The following is a 21,585-nucleotide window of genomic DNA, read 5'->3' as shown; positions in this document are numbered from 1 at the left end:
AAGCAAAATAAAATTCTACTTTTGATCCCTCGACTCTTCTGGTCTGTAACCATAATATTATTATTGTTTGACAACAGTCATACCTGTAAGTTGTGCACTTTTTCAAGGGATTAACAGGATTTCAAGGGATTTAGAAAAAACTTTAATTGCTAACTCAAAGTTAGAAAAAGAGTGTTTACCGAGCAGCCGTCCATCAGCGGCTTGATGAACAGATTATTGTCGTAAGACATCTCCTCATCGTTGGAGCCCAGGAAGCGCAGCGCCTTGTCATAGTTGTCAGCCTTGGTATCGTACCAGGCGACAGACTGATGGCAAATGTAGGTGAAGTTCTGCCGCGCTGAGGAGCTCAGCAGCTTCAGGAAGGTCATCTGCACTGAGTTGATGGTGTTTTCTGCCACGTCAACATAGTTCAACTGGGGATGGATAGAAGAGGAACAAGGAGGTAAAGAAAGAACATGTATGGATGAAGTGAAGAGGGGTGATGAATGTTTGAAATGAAGGTTGGAGTGAAGGAAAGAAGACGTCAGGGAAAAGAATGGCAAAAAGGGTAAGGGAGGAAGATGTATGACAGAGGAAATCAGGGTAGAGAACAGTGACTGGTGGGAAGGTTACTGTAAATGAGACAAAGTGATAAAGCAGCAGTAATAAAAAAGAAAAGAATCTGTGTGGGATGACTCACAATTTTGCCACGTTTAAACTCACTGAACCATGAACCTGGAGACTCCTTGGGCCAGTTGGATATTCTAACCTACAAAAAGAGGCAAACAAAAAAAGAAATCAGGTCAATTATTATTTTAAAAATGCACGCAAAGAGCTCCTCCATGTGTTGTTCTACTCTTAGTGTACAACCCTGAATCAGAGGATAAAGTCCATTTGATTCAAGTCTGATACTGCTTTAAATTACATGTTACCATTGCCTATTACTTACCCCTGTGGATTTCTTATCTGGGTAGATGCACGTTTCTCCACCTGCTGTGAAGTTACAGTACACTTTGAAGGAGTCTCCTATGCAGCCCTGGTTTGGATCAATCCAGTATTCACCTGTGAGAGAAACATAATGAGACAGACAGCTTTGGTCCTCTCCAAAGTTCACAGTTCTGCTGATATTTAATGTTCACATCATCCTGGACAAGACTGGTCCATTGTGAATATCAGGTTTTCACTTGGGAGTCTACAGGGAGGATAAAACTGTTGGTTTTCCTACCATGGGTGTAGCTTTGCTTGAAAAAATAATCAGAAATTATTTTGATAACCAATTAATTACACTATTTAACTCCATTTGTTGGTTCTGGGTTTTCATAATGTGAAAACTGGCTTCTTAGTGGACTGGATCTTTTCAGGATTTGGACTGTTGGGAGCACAAAGCAAGATGTTCAGTGATGTCCTTGAACTTTTGCTCTAGCATATTGTGAAGGGAATCACAAAATCATATGTAATTTCTCAGAGAGGAACTTGGCACTTTAAAACACTTTTTTCACTTTAAATTCAAAGAACGCTGCCTTTCACGGCCTTATCTGCATTTTAACTGGAGTCTTCCTTTCAGGGCACACACATCCCAAACAACTTCCAGAAATTAGACAGGGCATCCTGTACGTAGCCTGAGAGTCAAAACCCAGGGCATAAACATTAGTGGAAATTCATTTTTCTTGGGCTATAACCCCAGGTGCTGTGAGATCATGGTAACTCAAGGTGACACAGATGAGTATATCAATCTCTCTCTCCAGTTTTTGGCAGTTGGACAATAAGAGGACACCGTTTGTGGAAATCTTTGTGAGTAAATCAAACTATAAATGCAGTGGGGGAAATTACACCCTTGTAAATGAGGTGGAAATCATGCTTTGGCTCCTACATACAAAGAACAGAACAAATGATGTGACTCCTGACCTGTATTTTTACAGCTTTTCACCATCACAATGTGAACAACATCTACTGTTGATGAACTCTGTCTCACTGGTAAAACTACAGTAAGCTAATAGAGTGCCTCCGTCATACCATCTGGGAAGTCAGGCTGGCTGAGGCGCAGGTCATTGCAGGTCCTGGCAGGATTGTCCTGGGTACCCATAGGGAACTTCATGCGCTCAATGTCTTGTTTGAGGTTGTAGAGGGATCCAAAGACGTCCTCCATTTCCTCGCCACCGTAGTCTGCCAGTGCCTCATCTCCCTGCATCTCGGCGTGCCGCCTGGTCTTTCCAGGCAGCTGAATGGGCAGCGGCTGGATCATGTCACCTGGTGGACCCTGAAGCACAGAGGTTAAAGGTAGACGATTATTTCTAAAAAGTGTCTATTAAGTTTCTATTTGGCTTAGAGAGTTCTTATGGCAAATATCTAAACGTAATAACAATGAGCAGGTAACGTACAGGCGGTCCAGGTGGTCCAATCAGTCCAGGATCTCCCTTCTGACCAGCTGAACCCTGACAAAGATATAAGGAACCCATTCTTATCAAGCAAATACTGACAGGCGAACGAGTATCAAAACACTGAGAACAATGAAAACATATCTTACAGTCGATCCCTTGGATCCCTTTTGTCCTTGAGGGCCCTGTTTGTTGGCAAAGCAAGATTATTAGATGAACAACAACCAGGATGTAAAAGAGTGCAAAAATACATTGGACTGAGAAGTGGAACTTACAGAAATACCAGGAGGACCAGGAGGTCCAAGAGGACCCTGGGGCCCACCAAAACCCTTATAAGAGATGAGAGATGACATTAATAAGAATAGTAAATGGAGGCCTCACTGAATATATTGTATTTGATAGATTTGTACAGTTAGAAGCTAAAATATTGAAAGTGGCCCTGTCTCACAAGGGTGGAGAGTCCTTTAAAAACTTGCTGGATCTGGATGATGATCCAGATCAGCACTAATAGGTGGGACTCTAACCTCTCTAACTTTACACCCCTAGTGGAACACCTGTGCCAGGCAGACTATGAACTTAAAACACTGTATGCTCCCACAGACAGACTTACAGAATCTCCTTTGGAACCTGCAGAACCCTGAGGCCCAGGCAGACCTCTGTCTCCCTTTTCTCCTGGTTCACCAGGGGGTCCAATCAGACCAATTAGACCTGGATGACCCTGGAGCAGGAATAGAAGGAAATACAGACACAAAAATTGACACACAAAAGCATGGAAATGAATTCAGAAGCCAAAACAACAGTAGCCATTATCCAACTGTATCCAAAGTATTTACTAAAGTTTCTGTTCCTTCATTACCAGCCGAAAATAAAGGCCATTTTCAAAATGAAACAAATGTATGTTAATTGCCCTGCAAATTTATGTACAATGCCTGGCCACATCACCTCAGCACCGTCTTATTTCTGGCTATAAATAATTAGTGTGCTTATACTGGTCATCATATTTAACAATGGTGGCCTGTCTGGCACCTGCTGCTGGGCAAAGTTATGGCCATCTGCTTCTGGCTTCAAAACAACAGCCATTACAAAGATGATATTATTGAACTTATACATATTCATTCATTGCATTAAGTCACTGTGTGAAAACTCTTCACTGTGCAGAACCTTTCTTCATCTCACTGGGAGAGAGTGAACAAAGAGATGGAGGCAGCAGACCCAGATGTTGGCTTACTTGGGAAGCTTCAGATAAGGCGCATAAGCAGATATGAGAAATACACAGTAAAGCAATTTGAGATTAGCATCGTAATAATGCCTTGCCTTCTCTCCCTTGGATCCAGAGTCACCTTTCATACCAGGAAGTCCAGGGGGGCCCTATGGAGGGGGAAAATCAGTCTGTCAAGAATAACTGAAAGTGAAATGAATTCACATTATTTTACAGTGACAACCAGCACAGAACTCTGCATTAAGTTTGACTATTCAGTATTAGTGTTGTAGAGGTACTGAACCAGCTGCTGGATAACAGTAACCCCCCCTCAGATGATTAATTCATAAGGCACCTGATGGCTAAAAAGCATCCAACATAGAGACTTTTCTAATAAGGGGAGGCCAGGCAGTGCTGCAGTATCATATATTCAGGACATTTTTGACTCCTACTTCACAGAACTGCATCTGTGCAGTGAGCTAATGCTGCAGATTTGACAGATTTTTAGTAGGAAGGGAGAAGGAAATGTCTTACAAGAGGTCCAGGGGGGCCATCTTGACCAGCAGCACCGGGGAGTCCTTGCTCACCCTGAAAATAAGGAAAAAATAATCAGTGTTTGGTTAGTAACATGAGCATTAATACTAGGTTTTAGGCATTCTGAACTCAAAGAAACATCATGTTTAAAAAGTATGTATAGTAGTAGAATAGTTTTAACACAGATATGCTGTGGCTCAACTAATGGCACTTTTTCAATAATATAATTTATTCCTCACTGGAAATTTTATTGTCATTAAAGTCAAACCTGCATTATCTGTTGTTTTTTTTTTAACACAAAAAAACTTACAACAGGACCAGGGATTCCACGCAGACCCTCAGGCCCAGGCTTTCCAGCAGGACCCTGGGGTCCCACAGGTCCTGTTTTCCCAACAGGCCCCTCAGCTCCAGCTTCTCCCTACGAAAATAGAATATTAGTGCAAAATCACATGTACTCCCTTTTCGCTGTCTATAGAACTCGTAACCTTCTGGGCACTTAAAACACAGTGTGCATTCTTGAGGCCTAACAAACATCTTCCTCAAAAATCACTTGAAAAGCCGATTTTCTGATACTGTGCATATATACATCACCTTCCATTAGATGCAAACAAAACCCACAGCACTGCTAATGGTGAAAAACTTCCCACCGCTTCATACACTAACTTTGCATTGCTGGCAAAGTCCTAATATCCCTGCACCGTACAGTGTATGTTAGGATAAAAGTCAAATCTGTCTGACAACAATGACAAAAACAATTTCATCCGACTTCATAAATAAAGCAATCCCCTATCTGGAAGTCATACTGTTCAATATTCTGTAGTGTTTTCCTTCCACAAAACTTCAGATTGGAAGGATTCGAGGATTTGCTACATCCAAACAGATCAAACATTACCAGCGGGTTTTTATGTATTGAAGTTTCAGAGATGTCATATCGCCTAGGATGGTAGGAGGAGGGGATTAAATTGTTCTGACAACCAATTAGGCCTGGATTTGACACTCTGAGATCACCACGCGGGCTTTATCTTGTCTCCATCAAATCAACTCTAATCCTTAACCTCAGTGTGGATGTATGTGTGTGTCTGCCCGACAGTGTGTGCATGTGTAGAAGAGAAATAAATGATGGTGAAGGGGAGAGAACAAAAGAGAGAGCAGAGCTATGATTCATTGGGTTTTCTGTGAATCGTCTGATGTGAAGACAAACAATTTCTTTAAGGCTTCCAAAGACCATTCCTGTTTGATGTTCTTCTTCAATGTTCTGTGCAATTACTAGCATGTTACAGATTTTAACAAAGCAATAAAATGTGCTGATAATCTCAACAAAGTCCATTGCTTCTTCTCCGAGATTAATGAACCCATTTTTGCAAATACAGAGGAGCATGGCAACGTACACCTGCACAGCCTACTAGCAGAAGGTGTCGAATGGGTGTTACTTTGTCCTTTAGATCATCTGTGAGACATCTATCATTTAAGTCAGTTACTTTTGAAGTGTACTGCAAATACCAATTAATTTATAGCAATTAAATATTCTACTGCACTTTACACAAATTTCCTTAATTCACTATATATATATCCATTTAATACTAATTATCAGTAAAATATCAATGCCATTGAAGAAAAATCTCCATTGATACTTAATATAAGAATTCATTTGTTAACTAGACATGTCCCAATTAAACATTATATCCTTATATCCGTATATTAGTACTAAAGTACATAGTTCTTCCAGTAAATTTCATAAAAATGATTAGTAAATTACACATTCCCTTCCACTTTATAACTCACTATCTGAATTTATTTTGTTTGAAGTCCAAACTTTGATCAAATGATGGACAAAAAGTAACCTGACAGGGCGGAGAGCTGATCAAAGACGGCCATCATTGCTCATCCTTGGTAACCCAGATCTGCACGAGTAAGTTTTTCATCATGGTGTCTGAATTTCTCATCTCCAGTTTGAGCAAATTAATATTTTGATTGAACCTAATTTTTTTATATATATCTGAAAATCACAAAACAAACAAAACCTTAAAATTAAGTTTTTGAAATTATACAACTTGAAATTGCCCCCAGTTCCTCCAAATCAAATAAACTTTCATTTGTTCACGTCCTCTAGAACAAAGTGCTTTCTCATCTGACATTCAAATCAAAATGACTGCATTTGTCGGTGCCTTTTATAACCATGCCAGGTCACTGATGAAAAGCATTTTTATGTAGTTTTATGAGGTGACAACACTATATGGTTTAGATTAGGTTATGCTTAGAGACTTGGTTAAGATTAGGGAACGATCATGGTTATGTTTTAAAAGAACGCTAAAATTAAAAAAAGCCATCTCCCATCTGATGTTTTGGCGATACATGCACCCAGTCTGACTTCCTCTCTGCACTGACTCTTAATTATATCCTCCGTTACTCCCATCATAATTACTCCATGTGCTAGGGCTGTGCCACTTGAACCTAAACAGATGTTGCTTTAGGGACATTTGGAAGTTTCAATAGTAGAATTCGAGCTGAATATCTCCAGACTGAAGTAAATTCAGTGGTGTTCAAACTTCTGAAAACTTGTGATAATTCACAATTCAAAAGTCCTTGAGGCTTTTCATTGTTTCTGTACATTTAACCAACAATGAATTCAGATATTCAACTCCAACAGTTGATCGTAAAAGTCATGCTGAATTTGATAGTAGGTTGCTGGCAACTTACCTTTGATCCCTTTTCTCCTTGTTTGCCCTCGGGGCCTGCTGCTCCAATCGATCCCTGAGACAAACGGCAATAAAATACAATTATAACTGTGCACATGAATACTTCAAATATGCAAACATATGACTGTAATTAACAAAGTAATGAATTCACTATACATCAAAACCGTTTACAGACACCTATTCAAAAGGCCACAAAGTAGGTAATTATTATTGAAAGGGAAATTATTTAACATTTTCTGACAAGCCGTAGTTTCATATACATACTAATTGTTCCACTGAACATGCCCTGACCTTGAATATTTTTTAAAGAGAGAGGGTTATGCAGGGTCAGGCAAACAGTGCAAGCAAATTGCCCTACATTCTAAACATACAGAGTTAAAAGCACATCAGCATTTTCACTAAACAGCCTCTGGTCAAACCCTTGTAAGTGGGCCGTCATTTTCTATTAGAAGCCATAATCGTATAAAGCAAACAAAAGTCACCGGTCTTCAATGTAGGTTATGAACCCTGGCAACTGTGTGTGTGCATTAGTGACTGTTGATTATGCAGGCATGCGTGTGTGAAGATACACGCACCAGCGAGCACCAAACAATCAATTTCAAAGTGATATTGGGCGAGTCTAAACCAGAATTATCTTGGTGAAGGATGAAACATCATATCTCAAAGTACATTAATATGGACGTGGACCCGGGGTCTAATTTGTTCTGTAGTCGGTGTCACCTGGATGCTTCCCCTTGGAATATAAATCCAGGGACAATAAAAGCCTTTACCAGAGAACCGTTTTTAAAATGCATGAACAACTGTTTGAGGCTGTATTTTAATTCAAGCCACAAAATTGCACAGAAAACAAATGAGAGTGCCTGATGCATATATGCTTTTTGGACACTTGATCTCAAATAATGTTTCAGTATCTACCCAGTGAACATCTTCTGTCTGACAAACAGCAGCACTCTATCTTCACATAAGCGGCGAGGTCATGATAACCTGAAGAAATGAATGTGTTTCAGCCACCGAAGACTATAATCACATTCTGAAATCTCTGTGGTGAGGAAAACTAAGGAAGATTAATTCAGCACATGGACCTTGCGCCTGATTCCTTATTCACAGTGGTGAAAGAAGTACTCAGATCCTCTACTTAAGTACCAATACAACAATTAAGAAGTACTCCACTGTATCACAAAAGCCTTGTATTGAAAATCTAACAAAAGCACAAAAAAGTGGTCTAAGAAAAGTATACTCAGCGTCACAAATACAACTACTTTCTCAGCAAAAAAATACAATGTTAGTGTATACCATATTATTACATATAACATTATTAGATGACAGTTTTTTCAGTTGCTAACACACCAAAAAGACACAGTTGGCACAGTTAACAACACACACTCGGAGCAAAAAACAGCTCAATGCTCAAAACTCTAAACATACTGTATTTTGTACTTTGCATCCAATTTAACACAGTACACACAGTTCATAAGTTACATAAATCTGCCACACAATCACCTGTTTGCCATTTCAAATGCTGGCATTCAAACAAACACCACACTCCAATTACAACTGAACCATTTACAAAAATTCTAATGGCCAAACACCTAAATGCTTAACTGTTGGGTCATTAATCAGGAAAAAAAAAGACCACAGTTGAGTACCTGTTTGCAACAATACTGGGCGGTGAACTAGTGGGTGGAGTCAAAACAGAGGGAGGAGGAAGAGCTAGGGGCTGTACAGACCTGGATATGACCCTCAAGACGTTTCCTCCCTCAGGTTTATCTATGGAGAACGTCGGTTGTGATGTCGATGAGGTGTTGTGGCCAGACTGAGCTAGGCAGCATGATGCAGCTCTTGTGTTTGCACAACTTTAACATCCATTGTGCTATACACAGCACTAATTTGTTGTTTTTGCAGTAGAACTTTCTGCTAATTTCTGTGAACTTGAATGATCTTTCTCTGCAAAACCCTCTTATAGTAAAAGCCCACAAAAGATAATTATGTTATGAATTTAGCACAGCAGTGTGTAGTTTCTTGGAAATTAGTCAGTTAATGTGAAAGACGTGTGGCATGTGGTGCAAAACTTTGATTCTGATCAGGTTTTTTTTGTAGCTTTGTAGGCTTTTTCTAATTGGGGTGTATGGTTCTGTGAACTGTGTTAGGTGTTTTGAGATAATGAGCCCTGTTGCCAAAATTGTGTGTTATCAATTTTAAAAATGTAATAAAATTAATGACCAATGCATTGTAGTATTTTGCTGTTGTATCTTTTGAGGTGAAACTAGTTGTAGCTTCACAGTTATGTGGTTTAGTTTAGTTCCCATTCTATGGGTCTTTGGTTTTGCCACCAATACAGATTTGGGCACTGGACCAATCAGTAGGTTTACTAATGCATCAGGAGTTGATCAGAAACACAGACACAAAGCACCTTTTGGCCCGGTGTCCTTGCAAACATAGAATTGTGCAAAGTTTTTCCTCAAAATTTAGGGATTCAGTGAAGTAAAAATACAATATTTCCATCTGGGATGTATAGTGTATTAGAAGTATGAAGTGCCATATAATGGAAATACCCAGGTGAAGTACTAGTATATTTGCTTATTAATGATCCCAAGCTGAAAGTCATTGTTTATCATTCTCATATTTTCATGAAATGCAAGCGCCATATTATATGTCTTAATTTATTGTGAATATCAATGTGTCTGTTGTCCACCGTCACACTGTCCCACCCTCTCATACAGCACATTAATTGGCCAGCCTTATTGCCAACTGTAAAGCATTATTACAGTAAATGTAAGGCATCATAATAAATTCTGTGCTACTAAAATGAAATAATATCAGCTCAAGCCTGATGTGACAGAAAAGCCATCCAGTGCCAGACATTAAAGTGACAAGTTAATTTCCTGACATTAGCAGCAGCAACAGTTTTCCTGCCTTTACGTTACTGCCAGTCAAACTCACAATATGTCAACAGTCTCTCACGGGATGATCTCCAGACACTTGGTTTTACTAATGAACATAATTTCCTGTCAAACACATGTAGATTAATTCAAATTCTACACATAACATAAAAGCGTGTCTCCCTCCAGTGTGTAATTGCTGGGAGCCTGTAAGAGCACTGTGACTAAAAATAGAAGAGCTGAGGAGAAGTATCATCTCATCATTTTGGAAATGTACTCACCCTTTTGCCAGGAGGCCCTGGTACTCCAGCCTCACCAGATGGACCTGGAGGGCCCTAAAGTAGAGTAAATAGAACACTCAGCTCCATTTCACCAAAACTGAAGAATTGTGAGAGATAATGAGATCGTCCTACATTTGTAAAAAAGTGAATTCCATTCTCACAAAAAGGATGTGAACCCTCAACAAGGATTTTTGTTCTCCTTCTGAACCCATCACCAGATCATAGCTACATTTGCTCCACTGTAAGCATTATACTTTTATTTTCTCAATTTTGAATGTTAATACAGTTTTTTTTACAATCACTTTGGCACTAGTTTCAAAACCTTAATGTCATTTTTTAAAACTCTACACACAGAGCCCCCAACCGGTGATCAAAATACATATTTTTCAAAGCTCTAACACTTTTTGCAGGTGCTTGGAGACAATACATATAAACCAAAGATCACTTGTTGATTGAACTGAAATCACCAGTTCAAAATGGCAGCTTAACAACAAAGTATTACCATTTCAAAATTCAATTCACACACTGCATTTGTGACGACTGCCTGGTCATTTTATTACAGTGATCTATCAATTGATACAACAGCTCAAAATGACTGTTGCATTCCTCTTAAAGCATAGTTTTATAGGAACTGGGGAACAATAATATCCCCTGTTCACATCATGAAGGTTTCAGGATAACAAGATCCCCTGACACCAACAACAACAAGTGACCCCAAATCCACATGACAGGGTTAATGAGAATAAGTGAGACCTTTGTTTTGCTTTTTGTAAGGCAGGTGAGGAACACCGCGGCCTGAATTTGTTTTAGGTACTACTCTGGTTCTTTGTTTGTTGTAGCTAATTGTTGCATCAATTGAAAGTGAAGCTATGTTGTGATTTGCAGAGCGTATTACATTAGTACATTTTCAGATTGATTCCACCGCGTCTGTAGTATTCTCTCTACTGGTCCTTTTACAGTGACATTACCTGTAGCACCAAGATGAAACGTATCACATATTCTGTACTACAATATTCAATGGGTATATGCAAAACTAAACAGTGAAACTACTGCTATCTTGTGTGGGGGTAATCTAAAGAAATGTCTCCATGATTCTGTAAGTGCAGTGTTTCCCTAAAACTACAGTATGAATGCAAAATGTAATGTTCTGAATGTTGGACAGCCTGCGTTACGAGTGATGACCATTGTGCCAAAGCGATTGTAAAAAAAAAAAAAAGATTTACTGAAAATGTCTAGTCACATAAAACACTGAAGCAGCTCTCCTGCTGTACATCCCCTGTGTACATGGGAAATTGTTTTTAGTATCAGAATATGACTAGCTGATATTTTTAATTTGTTTATTTGGAATGTTTTTATACAGTTTCATATCATGCAAGACTTACAGGTTGACCGGCCTCGCCATCATCTCCTTTGTCACCTGCTAAACCATCAAGACCCTAAACAAAACACAGAAATCAAACATTTAACTAAGCTCAATTCAATTCAGATTTTTTTTTTACAAAAAAAGCAAAATGCACACAATAAAATCCTCCTAAAAACAACAAGAAAATTTTTCCATTTGCTTTTAACTTCACTTCTACTATTAGCAGCAGTTGCTCCTAGTTAATGATACACAACCATAATTAATTCAGTGAATGATATAATAAAACAAACCACAACATTAGACTGACTGAGGGATAAATGTAGCACTTACAGCAGCACCAGGCTCACCAGGGGGACCGGGGTCTCCTGGGAACCCAACAGGGCCCTGCAGACAGATTGAGACATTGAGAAGACCGAGCTTGACTCGAATATTTGACATCGTGTCAACAACAGCTCTGGCAGCCGACAGCTCCACTGAGAGATATGACACAGTGATGCTCCCGCTGACAGCTCTAATAATGCATCCGTCATGGCTGTGTGTGTCAGTGGAGCTGACATACAGGGTTACCCTTGGGGCCATCATCTCCAGGGGGTCCACGGGCACCGGCGGGTCCAGCAGCTCCTGGTGGGCCAGTTTCTCCCTTCTCACCAGTCTCTCCTCTGGGGCCCTGAGGGAAAATGCATTACAGGCTTGTCACCATCAGGACCATGTGAAAGCCAAGCACAGCACTTGGACAACAGAAGGCTAAATAAGACACAAGACAAAAGTGTTTCCAAATCTGTCACTCCAACTGGCATCAAAATATGCACCAAGCTGACTCTGTGAACCAAAAGTATGGCTTCAAGCACTTAAAAATCAAACTAAAATGAAGCTTTAAGATCATTTGCTGTGGAGTCTCATATTTAAAAAAATTCATTCACAAAATAATTGCACTAAATAAATATATTAATTTTTGCTCCACTACTAGCAGATACAACCTTTTAAAGTGTTGGTTATGACTTAAAGAGACAGCTAAAACATAATTACAAGCCTAGAATCATTAGCTGGCCCATTAAAGCCAAGTGCCTCTCTATTGGATGCCAGCGGGGCACCAAACTGACCTCAATGAGACATGAAAAACTGGCTCTGTCTTCCTCTGTAAACAAATACACAGCAGCAGACAGACACGTCAATATAACCTGATGGACTTAGGAGGGTGACTGGCCCATACCGATAACTAAGGCGAGGCCTCTCTGGTCTACACAACAAATGTCTGCTGCTCAGCATGGATCAATGGCACTGTTCCGATCTGAGATATACATCATCAAGATGCCTAATGTGAATACGTTACCCTGAATTATACTGTACCACTGAGGGAAAGTAAAAAGCAGAGGCACTTCTGAAGGAAAAGACAGTCTGCTGCATCTTCAAATAGATTTCATGCACGTTACTGTACGTGTACTGATGCAGTCGATGCCTATGCAAATTAATGTAAAATGCGGTATGAGTAAGTGAATGTCATGTTATTAAACACAAATCTGGCCACATCAAACAACAGAATGTTACTGCAAACACACAGTGCAGTGTTGAGATGCCACAACATAATTCCTGGGATGCTCTGACTTTCGCCATTAATACAGGTTTGACAGCACCAACAGTGGTGTTAACCAAATGTGGCTGAGCTACAGTACTTGTACTGAAAAGCCCTCATGCCCTTAGCATTTCTGCTCATCAGCCTACAGTAATTGGAGGTGAAATACTCAGAGGCAGAACAGCCCCCACAGCTAAAGTGTCAAATAAAAACATTTGCTGCACTATCACATATTCATAGGCAAATTACTTAGATAGTTGCAATAACATATAGGTAGAGAGGATACACTGCTGGATTGTTTACCGTTACGGGATTGATACTGTTTACATGTGTGAATGGTCACTTCATTTGTTTTTGATATCAGAGATGAAGACAGCAGTACTGTAGTATGATATCGTACTTACCGCGATGCCAGGCTCTCCAGGTGATCCTGGGTTGCCAGCCTCCCCGGTTTCTCCCTGTTATAGCACAGTGAAAATGTGGATTATCACAGCTGCAGCCTACATAGTGTTATCAGCTGACCAACTTGTGTACTGGCTGCCCACTCGGTGCTTTTATTTGGTACCTTCCTTCTAACACAATAACCTTTTTAAAGTATGGTACAGTATTAAAAATGGCAGTTTCTTTCAAAAGCACAAACACTGTGCAGAATTCTTTATTTCAAGGCAAAACATGTTAGGTTCTTACCTTCTCACCAACACCTCCCATTGCACCAATACCACCGGTAGGACCTTGTGCACCCTGCGGATCAGTCGCAGTGACATCAGCCAAAGAAACTGACAAAACATGAGCACTGACATAATGCTGGTGACAGAAGCCTTGTCAAAAAGAAAAGACAAACTTACGCTGGCTCCGCTGGGACCTTGAGGACCTCGGGGGCCAGGAGGACCAGGTGGACCCTGTTAGCAAAAACAGAACGTATGTTCAGCATAGTAGGGCACCACAAGCTTTACTTATACTGTATGTTAAGAGCTAAATGCATGCTCCGTCTTACACTGTGAAAAAACAAAGCCAAAACAATCATGCCTTTTATATCAAAAGGGTATAAAAGTACACCACAGAATACTTTTAGTCATATAGGAAACAGAATTCATATATGTGTCTTCACAAACAGCAGACATGCCACACCCACTGCAGTCATTTCTCATATACTGCACAGCAGCCATAGGGGCCAAGGATGAGCAGAAAAAAAAAATGTAATGAAATGTAAACATATTTATCTTCAGAGACATTTCTCTTACTTTGATGACACTTGCTGTATTATGGAAAATTTAGGCTGTGTCTGATGACCAGTGCGTTTCTTGTGAGCACATGACAGTGACTCTTTAAGCCCTGAGGCAAGACAATGCTCAGATATGTCTCAATGTAGCAAAGTCAAGATCCAAAACATAACTGCAGCATGTGAAAACAACCCGAAACTCTGTGTCTGTGCTCAGCTGACCCCTCAGCAGCCCTTGGCACAAACATCAAAGCAAATCAATAAATGCTGGGAGTACTTTTAATGTAGTCTAACTTCACAAAAAAACTAAGAGATTGTAGTAGAAAAACCACTACTTTGGAACAGAGGATGCAAACTTTTCAACCTGCTGAGATCTTTGTGTCAATACATCTTCCACAGATTTCAAAAACATCTGCCATGTGGCCGGTGGAGTTGCCAAATTCAGTCACCAGTCCAAACAATCCAGAACAATCAGTACAATTTCCCACCTCGCTGGGTTGTACGTGAAAACAATACAAAGTGCTGTAACGGAGAAAAGTCAGAGCAAGAGCTACACTCACCATTGGTCCAACATCTCCATTTTCTCCCTTCTCACCAGGAGGCCCGGGCAAACCCTGAAAAGAAGACAAACATTCTTCTGAACAACAACAAAAAAAAAGTTCATGTGAGACTACATTTGATACAAAACTGCACTTTAGAAAATGAACCGGCAGGAGCAAAAATACTTTTTTGCTGTTCATTAACAGGTACTTCTAGATGCGTATTGAATAGAGAGGGCTTTAGACTGCAATGTGATGGAGAATGCATTAATACAAGTTGAACCCCTGAGTATAAACACACAATTAGTCAAAAAGGACACCTATTGTAATTAAAGGGTATGGGAGGCATGGGTATAATCAGCCTGGGTAAATTACGGGGTGGGAGCACCATCCATCTATGTCCACAGGAAAGTGGAAACAAAGGGGACAGTGCAGGTGGAAGGTATTATCCAGTTTTGGGATTCAGTCATGCTTGACTAAAACAGTTTGAATACCACTTGGGAAGGTGTATCTGCAACAAAAATGAAGAAGCTCTCACTGGCTATTGTAGCTTATTGTCTGTCTACATAATTGCAGTTATTTGTTGTGTTAGTTTATCTCTGATGATGGAGCATACATAATCAATAGGTGGGTGGAAGGCAGCAGCAGCCATGATTAGTTACTGTAAAACCCAAATGACACAGATATAGATCACTAAGCTCACATATGTGTAGTTTCTGTCCATTTTGTTAATTTACTGTAACTGCGATGGCAGAGAAGGCTAATTTGTAACTGCAGCTTCAGTCACAGTAATAAAGCATGACGACAGTAACAACAGAAAAATAAATAGATCACCAACTTATTTCATGTATAGTGTCTGGAAGTGATGAGCTCTTCATCACTGCAGGGCCTGTTAGGCTTGTTTGTAAAATATATGAACTAATGGATGAGGACGCTGAAAAAAAAAAAGTATATTGCGAGCAAAACCAGTATAACCATATGTATACTGTTGGTACACACACAGCTACTCTTTGGCATAAATAACAAAGCAAATCAATAAATATTTACTTATGACTTGGCATTTCTCTCCAATCCACACTAGCCTTGGACTTGTGTGGTGTAATCAGATTTCATATTTACTTTCCTCTGCATCCACATCTTAACGTCTTAATCTAAAGAATTCATCTGCTCAGCAGGGACTCCAATAACCCACGGCAAACAGAGACCCACATGATGGAAGGCTTTCAGACCGAAGCCATTCTTTCCCCCATAGTCAAAAATCATTATGGTTACAGATAATTGCATTGAAGAGCTGAGCTCACCGCGGCTGCTACCATCCATTGAAGGGCAGCTTAGCCAAACATAATTAAAAGAGTGGAGATGGAGTGCATTATGCCCAATTAAAAACCAATTGCACTTAATAACAAGGTTATCCGGCCCTATTGACCAGCAGGGCTTCGCTCTAATTTCATCCTCAGTGAGTCTTTGGATTATTAATTGCCACCAAAGCAAGTTTCCTGAACTTCAGCTCACTGGTTTAAATGAGCCGATGCTCTGCTGTTTTGTTCCTTTTTCACTCTGTTGTAATTCTGAGGAAAAGAGAGCTGAGCAGTAGGAACATACAGAAAAGCAAATGAAATTTTGCTAAAATCAAAAAGATTATCTGCTGATCAAATCAGACTAAGGTTGAAAGAACCTGACTGGACTGAACTGAGAAAGGGTTGATTTTCTTAAACATCCTGTCAATGTTTTATGTGCAGAAGAAAGAATGTGTTATTTCAACACCAAAAATCTGTGCTATACAGTGCCATGTGCACAGTTCAGATACAGTAGATGTGTGTTTTGAGGTGGAAAATTGAACGGGAACAAAAGCCCTCAAAAATCCCTTTTTTGCACAGCCCTTTAATATGCATAGTCCATGTTTGTGTGTGCAGGGTGTACTGGTGGCTAGACAGAATATGTGGAGGGTCACAGGTTTGACACCTGACGTCAATCCTATTATCCAAATCATTCCTGAACAAACCTTGACTGCCTACCTGCTTCAAAGTAGCTGTCCCTTTTCTCTAAATGCTCCAGGTAATGAATACTGTGTATTGTGTTGTAATATGTCTGTTATGAGACATATTTGCAAACGGTAATTTATATGACACATTGATTAAATCTCTGACCAAATATGGGCTGCTGCAGCAGATGGTCTCTTCATTGGGCCTGGGAGCACTGCAGGGGAGCAGTTTTCTGCATGACAATGATGCAGTGTGTGTGTAAAAACCAATGGCAGTCTCCCCTCCACCATTAACGCCATGGCAAAATGCCACATGCTAAATATTAGCAACAGTGATGGATTTTCAGTATTGCACACACTAAAGAAAGTCCTTGAAGGGAAGAAACATTATTTGCCCAGAAGCAACACAAAGTGTTATTAGGAGCCGAGGCTCCATTAATAAATTATGCTCTGTTTTGATGTAATGTAAATGATGTAAAGAGAGATGAAATGCTGCCGGTAGACAAGGTGTGGAGAAAGTCATTCAGCTTTGGCTCTGGCAGAGGGAAAGTGATGTGCATAACTACTAGGCTGTGTTCAACGTGATCTGGTTGTCATGTGGTCAGAGAATGACAGAGAGAGAATCAATGTGTGTGTTTGTGTGTCTAAAAAAATACAGACATAGAAGTACAGTACCTGCAGTCCGAGCGGCCCTGGTAGACCTGGGAATCCTCTGGGTCCTTCGTCTCCTTTCTGGCCAAACATACCCTGCTGTCCTCTCGGTCCAGCCTCGCCATCACTGCCCTGTTGGGCGGTCAAAGTTCACACAATCAAACATCATTATTCTGATCCCCATTAGTTGGAGCTTTAGCAAATGCAAATCCACAAACACTCTTATCTGCAACATGTGGCTTTTCCTCACATGGGATTTCTTTGCACTCTTAATTCTTTTCAAGGTTATGGAGTAGATCCAAGCTCACGTGGTAGAGTGCGGGTCGATGCCCATATTCAAACAAAGATGAGGATGGACAGTTACCTTAATGCCCTTTCTGAAGGTCATTTTATGTCAGTTTCAACCACCCGTCTGTCCTCTACACTCTAATATCCAGAGTCACAAGGGGGCTGGATCTTTTTCTCACATCCACCCTGGACAGGCCAACAGTCTATCTCAGCGATAATGCAGAGCCAGACATTTGCAATCGTTTAGATATTAGGCTAATAAAAGTTTAAAGTGAACCTGTCAGGGAAAGCATGTTGTGAACTACAGGGGAGCTCCCCTGAAAACATGATTTGTGAATTTACAATATGTTATTTTGCTATGTACCGGTATTTGTTTTCCTGTATCTTTATCTTTATTTATGGATGAGGTGTAAAATTAGCCTATTACTGATGTATGATTCATTACTTGTTCATTTTAATAAAGATACTGGCATGCATGCAATTCTTGGCATCACCATCGAAGTGTGGTGGAGCAGTAAACTTCACTTTAACACAAAGATCAGCAAAACAAACTTTCCTGATCATGTCAGTTGCCAAAACAAAACAGAAGAAGAACAACAAACATCCCCACTCAGTCTGTGTACAAATCACCGTCTTTCATTTAGGCTACAGATCATACTGTGTCACAAAGAAAACAAGGGAGCTTGTTTTAAGTGTTTTGTTTTAGGTGTCACAGTCCGTCCTCTGTGTGAGGCACACACAGGCAACTTGGTTGTCCTTACATTTGTAAAACAGAACATATAATAGGCAATTAATGTATGAACCATAACACTCAGGAACACAAAGGTGCACATATTCACACAGGAGGGTGCACATAAAAAGATGTCTCTCTCCTCGCTGCTTTCCATCTTCCTGGTGATGAAATAAGTGCACAACTTGTTACTTTTCTTCTATTTTTCTATACTTATTCCTATTCTTATCAATATGAATAATGATAACTATAGCGAAACCACATGCTTTATAAAGCCATGTTGTAGTTCACACTGAGTGAGAGATGCTTATTTGAGGATTCAGGGAAAAATGCACAACCTTTTTTGGAACAAGGACAAGGTTTACTGTAGGTAACATTCCTAGCTACTGATCCACTGTACTGCTTGGCTACCTGGGGAAATAGCAGCCATCCTACCAAAGTGCTACATCAGGGAATGCAGAACACAGTACAGTATAGCCATAGGCTGATGCCAAACAGTGTAAGTGAAAGATGCTGATTTCAACTGTGAAGTCAGAGGTGCACAGGGCTCCACAGGATAGAAAGGGGAGGCTACAGGGGAAGAGTGAAGTCGAGATTTGGGAGTTTTCAGTTCAAATGCATGTCAGCATTTGAAAGCGCTTGAGGAGCTCTTGCTGAGGCTTGGGACATGCTGGCAGGTGCCACTGAATGCAAAAGTGTAGAAGGTAATTACAGGTAGCATGAGAACAGCTTTGATCTAAAGTGTCAGAAACAAAGTGGACTAAAGTTTAGAGAGACTTTAACCACAAAAGTCACAGATCTGACTGCTCCAACATCTCCCCAGGCGGACTCAAATCAGAAATGTGTCTGGCTGTCCTCAATCTCAAATGCTGTGTAATTTTGTCAACCACTGTGACACCCTGTGCACAACTTGCTCAGCTGTTTGGGTCAACAGTTTTTTTTTTATGTGATCCTTAACTGAACTGTAAACGGTTATTTTCAATAAAATTTCAATAAACATTTTAAAAAGTCCTGACCCAGTGCTCAGCTGATCTAATTAGAACAATGTTTTCTGAGGAACTTTAATCTCTGAAGGTCATCGTCTAATTACTTGTACTAAAACTTGCCAACTCTGAACATTTAATATGCTTACTTGGTGGCCATGTTTGTATCTGAAGTGTAATTAGCAACTGAATGAGACAGGATTCTGCACCATCACTTGCATCTATGAGTGTATATATGAAATGCTTAGGCCTGGAGACACCACACACATGCTCAGGCAGGTGGAAATTATGAGTCACCTGAAGTGCACCTAACACAATGAAACAAAGCTAAGTGGCTATTTTTGGATTTTTGTTTGCCTCAGATTATGTTATAAACATTTACATTAGAAAAGTTTCCTACGAAGTGACAGTTCAAAAACATAGTATATTACAGAATATCAGATACTGCTAAATAAATTCACATTTGATTTATAGAAAATGACGTTTGCTACTGCCCTGCTTGACCTTAGCTGCACCTTGAAGACAACAGCAGTGGTGCATGAGGTGCTGTAAACCTTGTTAAGCTTTGGCTAAAAGAGGACATGATTCATTTTCCTTACAAACACCAACATTTTTCCTGGACTGAGAGGTGGGGTAGATACTATAGTCAAAACAGATAACAGCATTAGGATGTGGAGTAAAAAAAAAGGGCAGGAAATCTTGAAACTTCACAGCATGATGCAGGATACAGTTATGAAGCTATGAATACACATGAACAGACTGACTCACCGGGACAAACAACTGTTAAATAATTTGTTATTCAGCATGGGTGTGCTACCTGCTTGCGGCAATCCGTCTCACCAGGTCTATTTTAGCCCCCACAGAGCCCTGCAGATGCTCAATTCTTGCTAGAATGGTTGTTAGGGTCTGATAATTTACAGCAATGAGCTGTTAGCTGCCCTCAGGCCATCAGCTACTGTAGAAACAGGACATTTCTTGTTGTGTTAATGAGATGGATGAGTAAAGGATGCTCTACAGCATATGAGGCAGTATTTTCAGTTAGGTCTGATGCCATATGAGGTAATACATGGAAATGATTGGCAGGTTGGGGTGCCACTGCGGTTTGTGAGATTACTTTGTAAATGGAAGGTCACAAGTTTAATCCTGTGTAAGAATTGCAAATCAATACAAATTCCAAATGTATAATTATAATGTAATTAATGACTGGGTGCTAAAAACCCTTTTCTACTAAAGGACAAGCAGTTAGCAACTTTGATGACCCAGATATTAATATGTTTCCTTAAGAGGAATTCATGATTAAAATAAAATTTGTGTACCAATAATACTATATATATATATCAATTAGGCCACCTTGTTGTAACAGAGGTCTTCAACTAAGCAACATTAAAAGACAAGTGTCCAGTTTTCCAATCCCTTTTTACACTGTAACAGCTTACTTAGCTGATAATCACAGCATCTGCCAGAAATGGACAAGTAAAAATAAAAACCTATATAGAATTCACATTGTTATTAATAAAACATGATTGGTAAGTGATGGATAACAGGGTCTAGTCCTACAGACCCAGACATAGTTTCATCACTTCGTTATCCGGAGACCATTAGCTAAAAATCTCTGTCCAATGGGCATTTGGTTCCTGCTTTTACCCATTACCTCACAGCTTCATTAGGCTTTGAAATGGAGTCAATATTTCAGACTTGCTTTGCCATTTCATTGTATTGACTCAAAACCCATCATGGCAACCAGGGACTAACATTAGAAAAATTTTACATTTTTATGGCATTTAAATTATTGAAAGGATTTTTTAAAGTAAAAATTCAGTATCTGCCAAATAAAGGTCAGAATATGGTGTGAATGTCAGTGTGCACGGGTTACCAAGTGATAACCAAGTCATTTGCTGCACTCTTCATTTCATGTTTTACTGTATATACCTGAATATGACATCCTATAATACCAGTGAACTAAGACTGCATGATAATACCTCACTGGGGAAAAGTGGACATCAGATGACCAGAGGATGTGATACTCACAGCTGGACCAGGAGCTCCAACAACACCCTGGAGACCACTCGGGCCTGGTGGACCCTGAAAATACATGGAACAATAAGATAAGCAGTCTGGACAAGACTGACCTGCTGTTTCCATTTACACTAGAGACCAGTGGAACATAATGAAAATGTTAAAATTAACTACAAGTTAAGGAAACATAGCAGCACTTCAGCTAATATTTATATGATTGCAGATTATTTAGGGCAAGATAACCTGAGATGAGTCTTTGCCAAGTAACCCGTGTTCTTTAATTAGATTCGGATCATTTCCTGC

General features: G+C 39.9%; 1 protein-coding gene across 2 annotated transcripts in view; it reads right to left on the bottom strand.

The window, feature by feature from the left end:
* LOC109955447 (collagen alpha-1(XI) chain-like) overlaps window positions 1-21,585 on the bottom strand; it is a 102,277-nt gene that overhangs the window by 2,114 nt on the left and 78,578 nt on the right. For both annotated transcript variants that reach the window (XM_020591612.1, XM_020591613.1), the window contains 22 exons: window positions 21,295-21,348; window positions 17,290-17,397; window positions 14,655-14,708; window positions 13,721-13,774; window positions 13,563-13,616; window positions 13,280-13,333; window positions 11,865-11,972; window positions 11,636-11,689; window positions 11,325-11,378; window positions 9,943-9,996; window positions 6,784-6,837; window positions 4,397-4,504; window positions 4,087-4,140; window positions 3,669-3,722; window positions 2,965-3,072; window positions 2,630-2,683; window positions 2,504-2,539; window positions 2,358-2,411; window positions 1,993-2,236; window positions 929-1,041; window positions 680-748; window positions 180-413 (listed from right to left, as the gene is read on the bottom strand). In XM_020591612.1, coding sequence (XP_020447268.1) covers window positions 180-413; window positions 680-748; window positions 929-1,041; window positions 1,993-2,236; window positions 2,358-2,411; window positions 2,504-2,539; window positions 2,630-2,683; window positions 2,965-3,072; window positions 3,669-3,722; window positions 4,087-4,140; window positions 4,397-4,504; window positions 6,784-6,837; window positions 9,943-9,996; window positions 11,325-11,378; window positions 11,636-11,689; window positions 11,865-11,972; window positions 13,280-13,333; window positions 13,563-13,616; window positions 13,721-13,774; window positions 14,655-14,708; window positions 17,290-17,397; window positions 21,295-21,348 — 1,830 coding nt within the window. The remainder of the gene's footprint in view (window positions 1-179; window positions 414-679; window positions 749-928; window positions 1,042-1,992; window positions 2,237-2,357; window positions 2,412-2,503; window positions 2,540-2,629; window positions 2,684-2,964; window positions 3,073-3,668; window positions 3,723-4,086; window positions 4,141-4,396; window positions 4,505-6,783; window positions 6,838-9,942; window positions 9,997-11,324; window positions 11,379-11,635; window positions 11,690-11,864; window positions 11,973-13,279; window positions 13,334-13,562; window positions 13,617-13,720; window positions 13,775-14,654; window positions 14,709-17,289; window positions 17,398-21,294; window positions 21,349-21,585) is intronic.

Source organism: Monopterus albus, unplaced genomic scaffold, assembly GCF_001952655.1.
Source record: "Monopterus albus unplaced genomic scaffold, M_albus_1.0 scaffold14.1, whole genome shotgun sequence".
In the NCBI taxonomy this organism is placed as follows: domain Eukaryota; kingdom Metazoa; phylum Chordata; class Actinopteri; order Synbranchiformes; family Synbranchidae; genus Monopterus; species Monopterus albus.
This window is presented reverse-complemented; position numbering and strand designations above follow the sequence as displayed.